The sequence below is a fragment of the Dromiciops gliroides genome, chromosome 1 (genome assembly GCF_019393635.1).
Source record: "Dromiciops gliroides isolate mDroGli1 chromosome 1, mDroGli1.pri, whole genome shotgun sequence".
Taxonomy (NCBI): domain Eukaryota; kingdom Metazoa; phylum Chordata; class Mammalia; order Microbiotheria; family Microbiotheriidae; genus Dromiciops; species Dromiciops gliroides.
The window spans coordinates 482,994,586-483,009,169 of record NC_057861.1 but is presented as its reverse complement, the minus strand read 5'-3'; the positions used below and the strand labels follow the sequence as shown (position 1 = coordinate 483,009,169).

The 14,584-nt window shown below is 41.4% G+C and overlaps 1 protein-coding gene across 2 annotated transcripts in view; it reads right to left on the bottom strand.

Annotated features, from left to right (window-relative positions):
- The window catches only part of APTX (aprataxin), a 28,866-nt gene extending 16,045 nt beyond the window's left edge, over positions 1–12,821 (bottom strand). Inside the window, exons 1-2 of one of the 2 annotated variants that reach the window (XM_043985081.1) lie at positions 12,695–12,821; positions 7,703–7,852 (exon numbers count right to left, since the gene is read on the bottom strand). In XM_043985081.1, coding sequence (XP_043841016.1) covers positions 7,703–7,852; positions 12,695–12,791 — 247 coding nt within the window. In that variant the 5' untranslated portion in view covers positions 12,792–12,821. Of the gene's footprint in view, positions 1–7,702; positions 7,853–12,350; positions 12,472–12,694 lie in introns of those variants that run through there. The other variant, XM_043985168.1, reaches the window with a different exon arrangement.
- Positions 12,822–14,584: the final 1,763 nt, after the last annotated feature.

The following is a 14,584-nucleotide window of genomic DNA, read 5'->3' as shown; positions in this document are numbered from 1 at the left end:
TTAATTAAAATCATTACCATGTGCTTTGGTGTGGGCCTATGGAGCCTTCCCCTCTATCTTAAAGCTGAAGCCTCCTATAAAATGTTGACTCCTCCTATCAGAATGTAAGCTCCTTGAGGGTAGGAACTGTCTTACTTTTCTATTTGTATCCCCAGCCCTTAGTACAGTGCATACGTAATAAAAGCTTAACAAATATTTTTCCATTCAGGGGCCTAGCAGGGTTTGCAGCACTTGGCCACATTTCCCCAGGTTAAGGAAATCCCACAAGACAGTGGTATTCCTTTATTTTATTTTTTTGGTGGGGCAATGAGGGTTAAGTGACTTGTCCAGAGTCACACAGCTAGTCAGTGTCAAGTGTCTGAGGCTGGATTTGAACTCAGGACTTCCTGAATCCAGGGCCAGTGCTTTATCCACTGCGCCACCTAGCTGCCCCCCTGGTATTCCTTTAAAAACACCAAACCTTTGATTTTAGAACCCTGAAGTTCTACAAATGTGACACTGTTGTTCTCTGCTGAAAAAGCTTGTGTACTTCATGGAAAATGTGAAGAACAGAGTAATCTGTCCCAGAATCTCACGATTTTCAGGCAGGTAATTATCATTACAAACACATTATCTACTGCTAATATTTCTCTGAGAGGAAGTTTTTCATTTATCCAAATCTCAGGATATACTATAGTTTACAGTAATGAAAGAGGTATATAAAATGTCTAATACTGAAACCTAAGTTCAGAGACTGGGGCACTACATTATTATAAAAATATTAAGGCACACTTATCAGTCATTAAGATCTTTAGGGGAGTAGTATCCAGTAGGTCTATATAGGACTATCAAATTATTCTTCCCTCTGCAAGGAAGTCATAGAGTGAAGAGGTGTTGATTTGGTTCCTTATTTATTAATGGTACACATGTGGTCTCCATGAAATGTCACCTTATTAACAAGCCTTAATATCAGGCTAGGTGTAATTGATTCAGTGAAAGCCCATTTGGTTAGATGTTTAATCTGTTCATAGGATCCTATATTTAGAACTAGAAGCTACCTTTGGGGTCATCTAGTCCTCCCCCAGGTAGAGGTGTAGTGAATAAAGCACTATACCTGAAGTCAAGCTGACCTGAGTTTGACCTCCGTAGCTGCTCAAACTAGCTAGCTATGTGACTTCTGGCAAGTCATTAAAACCTCTTGGCCTGGGGCAGCTAGGTGGCGCAGTGGATAGAGCACTGGCCCTGGATTCAGGAGGACCTGAGTTCAAATCCAGCCTCAGACAATTAACACTTACTAGCTGTGTGACCCTGGGCAAGTCACTTAACCCCAATTGCCTCACCAAAAAAAACAAAACAAAATAAAACAAAAAACCTCTTGGCCTTAGTTTTCTTATCTGTAAAATGAAGATAAAGAGAGAACCTACAGCTCCAAGGGTTGTTGTGAGGCTCGAATAAATTACTATATGTAACGTGCTTTGCAAACCTCAGTGCTATACAAAGGCTAGCTTGATTTTTCTTGCATGTGAGGAAGCCAAGGCCCAGAGAGGTCAAGAACGAATTGCTCAAGGTCACAGAGGTAGGTAGTGACAGAGCTGAGATTCAAACATGACTCTCTGACTCTCAGTATGTCATAACACAACTTGTATCCTCTTAAAGCAAAAGGTTTATTTCTAGTTTTTAAGCAAACTAGTACAATAGCTGGATTCAAAAGAAATGATAATGACTCCCTTGTGTAGGTTGCCAGCCAACCAGGGCACGTCCTGAGAATCTGTCCATCCTTTAGAGCTGCCACTGCACACTGCTAAAGGTCAGGAGGAGCTGGTCACACTGATCACTAACAGCGCACACCAACTATTTCTAACAAGGCTTTAGCATAGCCCAGAAGCTTCTCTGTGGAGGCAACCACGGTGCCTTGTTACCACTGTTTCATTCCTCTCCCGTGAGGGCTAGTCCAAACCCTTTCCCCTCTCTTTAGGGTCCCCACACTCCAAACAGCCTTTTACTTGTCTGAGAACACTGGAGTCATTGGGAGGGACCTTTCTCACCTTCCCCTTTTCCAATTCCCAAAATGTCTGAGCATCATTCCCTGATCCCTCTTTGCCTTCTGTCTGAGAAAGAGGCATTGCTGCTCCTCTCCCTGGGGCCAGAGTCTGCATTCCCCTTCCTCTCTTTCTTCCTTTAGGACTTGGCTCTAACAACGATCTCCAGCACAAATTAGAAAGGGCTGGAAGATGATGAAACTGGCTAAAAGGAGGCCTAGGGAGGAATAGGGCTGCTCTAAACTCAAGATAAGGGTTTGGGAATCAGTAGTTTATGGCCATGTCATTGGCACTTATTAAGACCACCTAACTAACAGTATTGGGGAACCAACATGATGGGAGGTAGAATGGTTCATCATGCTGTGTTGGTCATCTGCCCTCAATAAAAAGTGAAACTCAGCCCATCTCCTGACAGGCTACTGATGTCTTGCTACAAGATGCAGGGCCTGGAGGCTCCAGGCAAGAGGGTGACCCCAGAGGCTGAAACCGGTGCCCTAAGATACACACATATGATGTCTGAAATCTTCACCTCAATCACCTCTGATTTCCACACAGTGCCTAGTCCACAGTAAATGCTTAATAAATGCTTGTTGACTAACTGACACACTAAGTATAAGACCTAATTATTACCCACATGGACTAGTGCAATAGTCTCCTAACAGGTCCTTCCACCTCCAGTCTCCACTTACTAATCCATCCCACAGACTGCTGCTAGATTCATCAGTCCATTTGCATACTTGGTCATGTTACTCCTCTCATAATAAGGTTTGGAGCTCTTTGCATGATTTTCAACATCTTCTACAATTTGGATCTTCTAATGAGATGAAATTTAAGAGAAATAATACAGGTAAAGTCCTATTCTTTGGTTTGAAAATCAGTTTCACAAGTACAAGACAGGGGAGGCAACAGCTGTACAACAATCAAAGTAGAAAAGGTCTGGGGGTTTTGCTTTGCCTCATTTCTGACCTGGGTTGGTTCAGCTCTTCCTAGGAGGAGACCTGATGTTCCTCAATTTCTCTAAGGTTTGCCACACTGGTGCTGAACTTTGACCAACACAATGATCAACTGTGACTCCACAGGACTCATGACCAAACACATTATTTCCTCATAGAAAGGTGACAGAATCAGGGTGCAGATTAACCCATAACAAGACATTTCTCATTGTAGGGATTTCTGGGGTGGAGACAAGATGGTGGAGGAAAGGCAGTAAGCTCTCAGAACTCACAACACGATCACTCCAGAAAACCTCCATATAATGCCATAGGACAATTCCTGGAGCAGCAGAACCCACAAAAGAATAGGCTGAGATTATTTTCCATCCAAAGACGGCTTAGAAGGTCCGCAGGAGGGGGCTTCTATGCCTGGGTGGGAGTGGAGCCCAACCCCACAGTCATGCTGACACAGATCCAGTCCCAGGCAGTCCGAGCCAAAGAAAGAGCTCCCCCAGAGCCTCTGAATCAGCTGCAGCACCAGTGTCAACTGGAACTAAGCTCACGGTCTGGTGAGAGGGCTGAGCGGAGATTACAGGGATCTCTGCTGGTGCTGAGGCAGAACTTGGGTTTTTTGCCCCTTCTAGGAACCAGGAAGTAGGCTTGAGTAGCAGTGGCCCTGGTGGGGGAGGGGAGCTGACTAGTTGGAGCTAACAACCTCACCACACAAAGTTTTGCTGCCTGGTTAATTAGAAGTTGGCATGGGGTTATCTATGGAGCAGAGAACAGGCCAGGCCAGTGAAGAACCTGCCCCTCCTTAAACACCACCTTAGACCCCCTGAAGTTTGGGACAGTACATCCTGGAAGTAGTGCCCCACTTTAAGAAAGAGTTAAAAGTCAAGTAAAAGACTATCAGGATGAGCAGACAGAGAAAGATGAGGACCACAGAAAGTTTCTTTAGTGACAAGGAAGATCGAGGTACACCCTCAGAAGAGGACAGCAACACCAGGGCTCCTACATCCAAAACTTCCAAGAAAAATATGAATTTGTCTCAGGCCATGGAACCACTCAGTAAAGACTTTAAAGATAAAGAAAGGTAGAGGGAAAAGTAAGAGAGGTATAAGAAAAAATGGAAAGAGAAATGAGAGTGATGAAGGAGGGTCATGAAAAAAGTCAACAGCTTGAAAAGCCAAATTGGCCAAAAGGAAAAGGAGGGTACAAAAGCTCTCTGAAGAAAATAATTGCTTAAAAATTAGGATTGAGGGGCAGCTAGGTGGCGCAGTGGATAAAGCACCGGCCCTGGATTCAGGAGTACCTGAGTTCAAATCCAGCCTCAGACACTTGACACTTACTAGCTGTGTGACCCTGGGCAAGTCACTTAACCTCCTTAGCCCCGCAAAAAAAAAAGAAAAAATTAGGATTGAGCAAATAGAAGTAAATGACTTTATGAGTAATCAAGACAATAAAGCAAATCCAAATGAATAAAAAAAAATAGGGCAATGTGAAATATCTCCTTGGAAAAACAGCTGACCTGGAAAACAGATTTAGGAGAGATAATTTGAAAATTATTGGACTACCTGAAAACCATGATCAAGGAAAGAGCTTAAACATCATCTTCTAGGAAATTGTCAGGGAAAATTACCCTGATATACTAGAAGCAGAAAGTAAAATAGAAATTGAAAGAATCCACCCATCACCTCCTGAAAGACATCCCAAAATGAAAACTCCCAGGAATATCATAGCCAAATTCCAGAGCTCCCAGGTCAAGGAGAATATATTGCAAGCTGATTCGGGGGGAGTGGGACACGCGTGCATGCGCGGAGCCAAGATGGCAGAGGAAAGACATTAAACACACAGAGTTCCTAATGCAACTGCCCCCAAAACAGCAATAAAGCAAACCCTGGAGTGGCAAAACCCACAAAAAGACTCAGATTATTTTCCAGATTAAAGGTGGCCATACTGGACTGCAAAGCTTCCAAGAAAAATATGAATTGGTCTCATGCCATGGAAGCACTCAAAAGGGACTTTGAAGAGAAAGTAAGAGAGATAGAAGGAAGATTTAGAGAGGTGGAGGAAAGAATGGAAAGAGAAATGAGAGCAATGCAGGAGAGCTATGAGAAAAAAATCAACAGCTTGAAAAGCCAAATGGAAAAGGAGATAAAAAAAAAACTGTCTGATGAAAATCACTGCCTAAGAACTAGATTGAACAAATGGAAGCTAATGAATTTATGAGAAACCAAGACACAGTAAAGCAAATCCAAATGAAAAAAAAATAGAGGGCAATATGAAAATATTGCAAGCAGTGAGAAATAAACAATTCAAGTACTGTGGAGCCACAGTCAGAATACCACAAGATCTAGCAGCTTCTACATTAAAGAATCAGAGGGCATGGAATATGATATTCCAGAGGGCAAAGGAATTGAGATTACAACCAAAATCACCCACCCAGCAAAACTGTGTATAATATTCATGGGGAAAAAATGGGACTTCAATGAAAAAGGAGACCTTCAGGTATTTATGATGAAAAGACCTGAACTGAATGGAAAATTTGCCTTTCAAATACAAGACCCTAGAGAAGCATAAAAAGGTAAACAGGAAAAAGAAATTAAGAGGGATGTTAAAAGGTTAAACTGCTTACATTTCTATATGGGAAGATGAAATGTCTAACTCATAAGAAATTTCTCAGTATTAGGGAAGATGATAGAAATAAATTTAGACAGAAGGCACAGGTGGGAATTGATTATGAAGGGATGATATTTGTCAAACATCTATTTTTTTACCTTTTTTTTTTGGTGGGCTGGCCAGAGTTGGGTGACATGCCTGGGGATGAGCAGTGGGTGAGTGTCTTATGACTGGTGTCAGGTTTGGGCTTGGGTTCTCCTGAGTCGAGGGTGGATGCTTTGTCCACTGTGTCACCTAGCTGCCCCATGAAGACATCTTTAGGGTAAAATTGAGAGGTGAGAGGAATGCACTGGGGGAGAAGAAAGAGGAGTGGTAGAATGGGGTTAAATCCCACATGAAAGAAATAGGAAAGGGCTTATGGAGTGGGGGGAGAGAAAGGGGAGCAGCAGGACAGTGAATGAGCCTTAAACTCATCAGAAACTGTTCAAAGACCTTAATCTCATCAGAGTTGGCTCAAGGAGGGATAGAGTAATCTATCTAACCCTTCAGGAAAGTCGGGGGGGGGGGGGGGAGGGGGGGGGGAGAAGGAAGGAGGGGTAAAAGAAGGGAGGATAGAGTGGGGGAGGGGACAATCAGAAGAAAATCCCTTTTGAGGAGGGATAGGGTGAAAGAAGATAGATAATAGAGTAAATATCATGGGAAAGAGAATAAAATGGACAGAAACAGTTAACAATAGTAACTGTGAAAAAGAGAAAAGGAAAATAAATTGTACAAAAAATATTTATGGCAACTCTTTGTGGTGACTAAGAATTGGAAATCAAGGGAATGCCCATCAATTGGGGAATGTGGTATATGGTGATGGAATATTATTGTGCTGTAAGAAATGACAAGCAAGATGATTTCAGAAAGACCTGGAAAGACTTGCAGGAACTGATACATAATGAAGTGAGCAGAACCAGGAGAACATCATGCACAGTGAGAGTATTAGCATTCTATGAGCAATTGTGAATGACAACTTCTCTCAGCAATACAATGATCCAAGACAATCCCAAAGGACTAATAATCACCTGCAGAGAAAGAACTGATATTGAATGAACACAGACTGAAGCATGCTACTTTGCATTTTCTTCTTTTTTTTTTACTTGAGCCTTTTTATATAAAATTACTAACATGGTAATGTTTTATATAATTGCACATGTATAACCTATATTTGATTGCTCACCACCTCAGAGAGAGAGGAGGGAAGGGAGGGAATGAGAGAGGGATAGAATTTGGAACTCAAAACTTTAAATAAATAAATAAATGTGAAAAAAAATTAAAAATAAAGTAAAATAAAAAAAACAAGACATTTCTGAACATAGCCAATGCAGGAGCAGGAATCTGTTTTTCTTGACTATGAAGATTTATTATAATGGCTTTGTTTTTCTTTCTTTTTCAATGGAGGGAAGAAAGATGAAAGGGACAGAAATTACTGTCAACCAAAATCTTTTTTAAACTGTTTAAGGGGGCAGCCAGATGGCATAGTGGATAGATCACCAGCCCTGGATTCAGGAAGACCTGAGTTCAAATGTGGCCTCAGATACTTAACACTTACTAGCTGTGTGACCCTGGGCAAGTCACTTAACCCCCATTGCCTCACCAAAAAAAGAAAAGAAAAGAAAAGAAAGAAAAAAATGTTTAAGACTTACTTTAGAGAAGGCAATTTAAGTCAAGTGATAAGGTTAGAAGCTAGATAGCAAATGACACTATCTCAAGAGCTAGGACCCCCACCCACTTTAGGCCATTATTAACTCAACCTCCTATGCTCATTTATAGCCTGGTCACCTTAGAGCTCATCTTTTTCATCACAATGGGAATCTGAAACCTATTTCTTTGTTTTAAGGGGAGGGGCAACTGAAGTTAGTCCCATAATCATGGGATAAAGGAAAAGTGGCACATCACTACGCTGATGGAACTGGGAATAAACAGTAAGCAGGCACTTGTGAAAAAGCTCAACAACTGGGTTCTCTTTTGGGAGCCAGCACAGAATTTCCCAACACTATCAACTCTTCTTAACCTGATACTTCTCAACCTGACCCTGCAGTCATCAGGTGACATAAGAATCTCTTTAGACTAGCTGTAGCCACTACTTACCTTGTTGTCGTGAACATTTCTTATCAGTAATCTTGGTCTCTGGACCCCGTCCTATCACCACTGTTTCTAAATGTGGCAGTCTGATTCGTTGGTGGCAGTTGTCCTGCTTCACTAACCAGCATTCCTGCGTCATTGACCTAAGATAACAAACTGCAAAATACCAAAAGAAATTGAAAGCCAATTGCATTAATATGACATACTCATCAGAGACTGAGGCAAGACTCTATTACTTGGTGAACCTCCTCTCCAAGCAATGTACAATACTTAATATTAATTAGGCTACTAATATCAACATTCCACAAGAGATTTAACCAGTAAAATCCATTCTCTCTAAGCCCTGTATCCAAAGAATGGTTAAAAATCAATTACATTAAAAAAATACAGATTCTACTTCTAAGTACAAGATAATAAAATACAAAATGAGTATGTGATATTGAAGGCACTTTACAAAATTTGTATTTTGTATGTAGACACAATAAAGAAATTAAATGGTATGTGGGACTAGTTAGAGAAAGCTTCCTAAAAGCAGGGGACTAAGGAAATTACATGAGTTGGTAGGGGGAAAACACAAATTCTATCTTAGTGAAATGGCATATGTCAAGACCCAGAGCAAGCTGCATACAAGGGATAGAAAATGGGTTAGTTTGGCTAAAACAAAGGGACTAAATTAAGATGCTATAAAAGATGAAGCAAGAGAAGACAGGAGTTTAGATCTGAAATTCTGGTAATAGGGAATTATTACAGGTATCATGAAACGACAGGATACAAAGTTTTTGGGGAATACTATTCTAGCAGCTCTATCTATGAGGGTTGGTTAAGAATGGAGGAAAGTAGAGAAAGATCAACCAGATGGCTACCCAATAACCTAGATGTGAGGAGAAGTCTTAAGAATCAAAGGAAAAATTAATAAGATGTAGTAATACATTAGACATAAAGGACACAGTTAAATATAACTCTGAAACTGTAAGTCTAGAACAGGAATAATTTGGAGCCAAATACTGGTATTAGAAAAAGTAAAATAGCAGGAGCAAAATGAATTTTTACTGGAAAAAGTAGCTCAGCTTTAAAACATGAATGTACAATGCCCATCATACTATTAGGGTCAAAGTACTTGACTATTTAATAATGTTATGCTTGATAATTAAACCTGTCTATGAATAATCAATTGCAACAGAGAGACAATTTTGTTCCTTTACTATGTGCAAACATTTTCTCCATTCATAGTTACAAAAGGAAACAAAATACTAAGTGAACATTCAATCAATAAATATTTGAGTGTCTACTATGTGCAAGTTTCAATGCTACTATCCCAATCATTTATCTTCTTTCCTCTTCCCTTTATCAGTAAACTCCTCAAAATAGTCTACACTTACTGAAGAATAGAAAATAAAAGCATATAAATTAGGGACAAAAAATTAAAAACAAAAACCCTTATCTTAACTCTAAGTAGTCCTCTAAGTAACCATACTATTTCTGTTCTTCCTTTCATGACTGTGAAAACCCTACAGGAGTATCCTAAAAATTACTGCATTCATTTCTCTATTTGTTCATGCAGTAAATTATAGGCACCCTTTCTCACTCTGGTTTCGATTTCTACCACTTGACTGGAAATACTTGTATATGTCATCAATGACTTTCTAATTAGAACGAGGTGGTGCTGTGAAGTGCTGGGCTTGAAGACAATGACAACTTAGCTTCAAATCCAGCCTCAAATACTTCCTTGCTGAGTTACCCTGGGCAAGTCACTTTACCTCTATCTACCTCAGTTCTCTCAACTATAAAATGAAGATAATAATAGAGCCTACCTCCCAGGGATATTGTGATGATCAAATGAGATAATAATTGTAATGAGTTTAGCATAGTAGGCAATTAATAAATGCTTGTTTTCCCTTCCCCCAATCTGCCAAATTTTCAACAACTCTGTGGGCCTTCATTCTCCTTCACTTTATTGGACCACGTGACCATGATGCTATCTATCCCCCTCTCCTTTTATATTCACACCATTCTCTCCTCTACCTGTCCTCTCTCTCTCTTCTTTCTTCTCCTTCTTCTTCTTCTCTTGGTCCTCAGTACAGCTCTGCCATTTAATACCTGCATGACCTTGGATAAATCCCATTCTCTCTTTGGGCCTTAATTTCCTTGTGTTAAATGAAGCATTTGGATCAAATGACCTTTGAAATCTCTTCTAGAAGTTTTAAATTATGATCCTCCCCTCTCCTAAACATGGATATTCAATTAGGTCCTCAATTTTCCATCCTACATTCTTTTGGAAATTTTATTAATTCTCATTCTTCACCTGGCAGTTTTGAAAATAATCTTTAAAAATCTACACTGCACCAAAAAAAAAATTAAAATCTACACTGGTAGTAGGTGGCAGGCCTGGAATTTGAACTGAGACCATAGAAACTGAGTCCCAAAGAAGTTAAGAAACATCTTGAGTCCAGATCTTTTTCTGAGTTCCCATGTTTCTATTTTTCCAACATTTGTTTGAATGCCTAACCATTATCTCAAACTCATAATTACTTGTTTTCCCTTCAAAACAGTTCCTATTCCAAACTTACCTACTTCAGTTAAAACAGTGCCACATTCTTGTAGTTACCTGAGCTTGAAAACTTAGAATTATTTTTTCCTTGCTTAGTTATTTCCCATCTCACACCAAGTTTTGAGGATTCTTCTTTTTGAAAGTTATTTCAGTCTTCCTTTTTTCTTACTTCAAATGGTATCACCCTAGTCAGCAGGCTGGCTATCTCATTTAAATTGATTTTCCTGCTTCTAGTATCTCCTCAGATCTCTCCTACATATTGCCATCATATTAATTTCATCCTTCCACTGTTCCACAGGCATTATTCACTGGTGTCAAAAGCAAACAAAGGATATGCCTATCTGTGGCATGAGGTCCCATAGGGCACTAAGCAAAACTGCAAAACTCATCCTAGAAACCCTTCTTTTTCTGTTCCCTTTTTCATCTCTTAACACCTGACCCCTTTATCTCCTGTCCTTAAGAAGACTAGAGTTCTCCTTCTGCCTTCTGGTTTTCCAAAATATCAAGTACTTTACCACAGCTAATGGCCTGGAACCTGCAAGATGAATGGCAACACAGTGTTAGTAGTTATCTTCTTAGACTAACTAACTCTCTGCCTTTTCCTGCCCTAATTTCTTATTTTTTATGGTCTCCACAAATCCATCAAATTCCAAAATTAGCTCTTCCCTCTCTTCAAAACTCTCATCCTCTCTATGTCCCAAGCAGGGACCTATCAGATTAAGTTCAAACTCAAAATCCTCCACAATATGGACTCACCAACCTCAGCTGCCATACAGCACTAAATTTAGTGTCAGAAGACCTGGATTCTAATCCAAACTCTTCAATTTACTTCTTGTGTGAATGATCTTGGGCAAATGATTCAACTACTTTGGAAACTGGTTTACTCAAATGTAAAATGAAGGAGGTTAGTGATGACCTCTGAGGTTCCTTCTAACTCTAAATCCTCCATTCAATCCTTACCTACATACTCATTTCACAGACTGAAATGTCTATCCAAAACTTATTCATCTGTTCCATGAGGCTTTCCCTAGTAAATTTTACTTTTAATTATACAGTCATGTCGTTTTCTAAAATTGTTTCTTGAGTATAACACTTGCTTCCCCAAATAAGAATGTAAAATCCGTAGGGGTAGAGATCCAGCCACTTAACATTGACTTACACATTTCTTTACTAATTATGACTTACTGTATAGTGTTATCATAGTCCTTTTATATCCCCAAAGCCTTCATTAACAACTACAGCGATCCCAAAATGGCCAATGACTGCTTTATAAAATAGTGAGCTTCCTATCCCTCTAATTATTCAAACGCTGTCAAAACTAGATGATCATCAAATTCCTAGCCTTGTTATAGCAGAATGAAATACGAAATCCTTAGATCGGCAACCTAGTTCTCAGGCTATACTCCTTGAAACACACTATCCAGGGGAAGTATGCTAGCCTAACCAGGTTGTGCAGATATCTAATCATATCCTGCCTTTCTTCCCTCCTTTACATTCACCACTCCCTAGGTTTAAAATGATATCGATCCCCTTTCTCTCCAGCTGCTGAAATCTTTCCTTTCCTTCAAGGCCCTTCACCACTCAGCACTGTGGTCACTTCGTATTTGCTGATCGATTTCTCGTACCAACGTTTGTACTTCTATGCAATTATCACATAATTTACATCACTGTCCTCTCTGTATCTGTCCTAACAGGCAGTACTAGATTGTAAATTCCTTTCAAAGTAAGGCATCGGCTTTTTTCCTACACTTTGGTAGCCACGGAGTAGGGTCACAATAAATGTCCGCTGATTTCCATTCCCATTCTAAGATTCTAAAAGCACATCTATTGCAGCAAAAACTGATAGGTAAGCAAAACTTTTTCTTGTTCCCCGGAGGGATTTGTTTCAACTGGACCTCCAGGAACAAGAGGCCTTTTTGAGGATGGCTAGCTCTGCCTCTCCAGCTGCACAATTGGTCTGTCCTCCTTTCCCCTCCCCTCTAGGCCTAAGGAAATTAACGGCTTCCTCCCCCGCCCCAACACACACGTGGGTGACCACAGTGAGACGAGGCCTCCTCAGATGCAGTCGCTGCAGTAAAAAGCCACGACGAGGCAGGCAGCTCTCACCTCTCGGATGTTAACCGAAGCCGTCCCCAAGGAAGCGGGAAAACTTTTCCCCCCGCAGGTACTTCTGGTGTAATTCCGGCTCCCACTTTCTCTACCCCCTCCCCTCAGCTCGCGCGCCCTGAAATGACGTCACAAGGAAGCTCTCCCAGCATCCCCCACACGGGATTGGCCAGGAAGGGCGATCCCGCCCCTTCTCCTTTGTTACACTCTCGGCCAATCCTCGAAGCGGATGGAGGATGTCTGAGGAGAGATTCGCCGTTTTTGTCTCGGGGCCGTCCCCGCCCAGGGCGCTGGCCCCAGCAGCCCGAGTGCTTTTATTCCATTCTCTCGGTCTTCTTGCTTACTTTTCTCCTCGCCGCCACCTTCTCTGCGCTTTCGAAAATGTCTTAAAAATCCCTCCCGTGTGAATAACCAGGGAGTCGTCTGCGGATGTATATGCATCAGTCCCAGTGGCAGGCGAGCGAAGGAAAAGCTGCGTCCTAACGCGCAGCGTAGGCCACGCCCTGAAATATCCTGAAGGAAAGGATCCCAGAAGCCGACCTGGGACGTCGTCCCGGGGTCTTTAGGCTTTCGCAGTCACGCCTAATGTGAACACAGCGATTTAGCTTTAAAACCAGAAATCTGATAGTGAGCGGGATCTTTCCTTAGGTGGTCCTAGATAGGAATCCCTGTTCTGCCAATTATACCTGCATGACCCTGGATGAGCCATATCATTCTGGGGCTCATTTTGAGCAGGTGGGATTGGCCAGATGTCACAGTGGTCCAGAGTGCTGGACCTGAAGCGCGGCGATGTTAATTCAAATCCACTCTGAGACACTTAGGTGGAACTTGAAATCATGCTTTCATTTTGCTCCTGGGTAAAATGAAGGGGCTAAATTCAATGACCTCTAATTCTCCTGACTTCCAATCAATGATGCTAATAGGCACCATCCCCCTGCCCTGCTTTATACAGAGGAAAGACCTGCATCTTCTAGCTGTGTGACCCTGGATAAATCACTTAACTTCTCTTAGCCTGAGATGATACTTGTAAAACGCTATATAAATACTATTTTATCAACTGTATGGTACCTTCCAGCTTTAATTTTTTGGAGGTGGCAGAGAGATGGGGAAATTTCAATCCAGCCCTAATTTGCTGGAAACACAAGTTTCTAGAATTATGTCTGTGTGCCTATATGATTTCTGAGGTTACTGAAAGAAGTTACTGGGGGTTTTTTTGTTCTTTTTTTTTTTTTTGCAGGGCTATGGGGGTTAAGTGACTTGCCCAAGGTCACACAGCTAGTAAGTGTCAAGTGTCTGAGGCCAGATTTGAACTCAGGTACTCCTGAATCCAGGGCCCGTGCTTTAACCACTACGCCATCTAGCTGCCCAGAAGTTACTGTTTCAATGGAGGGAGAAGTGAAGGCCAAAACACTCAATTTGCTGTAAACCCCTTTAAGTGTTATATAAATATTAATTATCTTGAATAGGCAGGTCTTCCTACTCTTTCCTCTGTACAAGACATTGGTTGGGTGATTGTGCTTAGGATCATAGATTTCAAGCCAGAAAGCAGAGTGTGTGTGTGTGTGGGGGGGGGGGGGGTTGCTTAGAGGCTATTGATTTCAGCCCCTTCAGTTCACTCATGTCAGGAAACTGAAGCATGAAGTCTGACTGGCCTCTGTTCACATTTCTAGAAAATTAGGAGGGATTTGACCCCCAGGTCCTCATGACAACAGCTTCATTTGATCTCGCACCTCTTACAACTCTACCTTTAGTTCTGTGGGTTTAAAATTATATGTGGGGGGCACTTAGGTGGCGCAGTGGATAAAGCACCAGCCCTGGATTCAGGAGTACCTGAGTTCAAATCAGGCCTCAGACACTTGACACTTACTAGCTGTGTGACCCTGAGCAAGTCACTTAACCACTTAACCCTCATTGCCCCGCAAAAAAAACCAAAAAACTAATAATATGTGGTCGCCTTATTTCTGTCCCAAGTTTGGGGAAAATTAGCTGGGATTTCTAATATATCGCTACTTATAAATAAAGCACCAGTTGTGGGGGCATTAAGCATTTATTAAAGCATACCAAATATTAGTAAAGAGAGAACACTTGGCTCAGAAAGTTAAGAAGCCTACCTAGCCACCACAAGCCCATCCCAGAGCATGTCTCTGAGTACAAGCTTTCTCTGGGTCCAGAGGAGAGGTGGCCCTTCCACACTGCTCAAAGCTAATTGGCTAGCATCATTCAAATCTATTGGT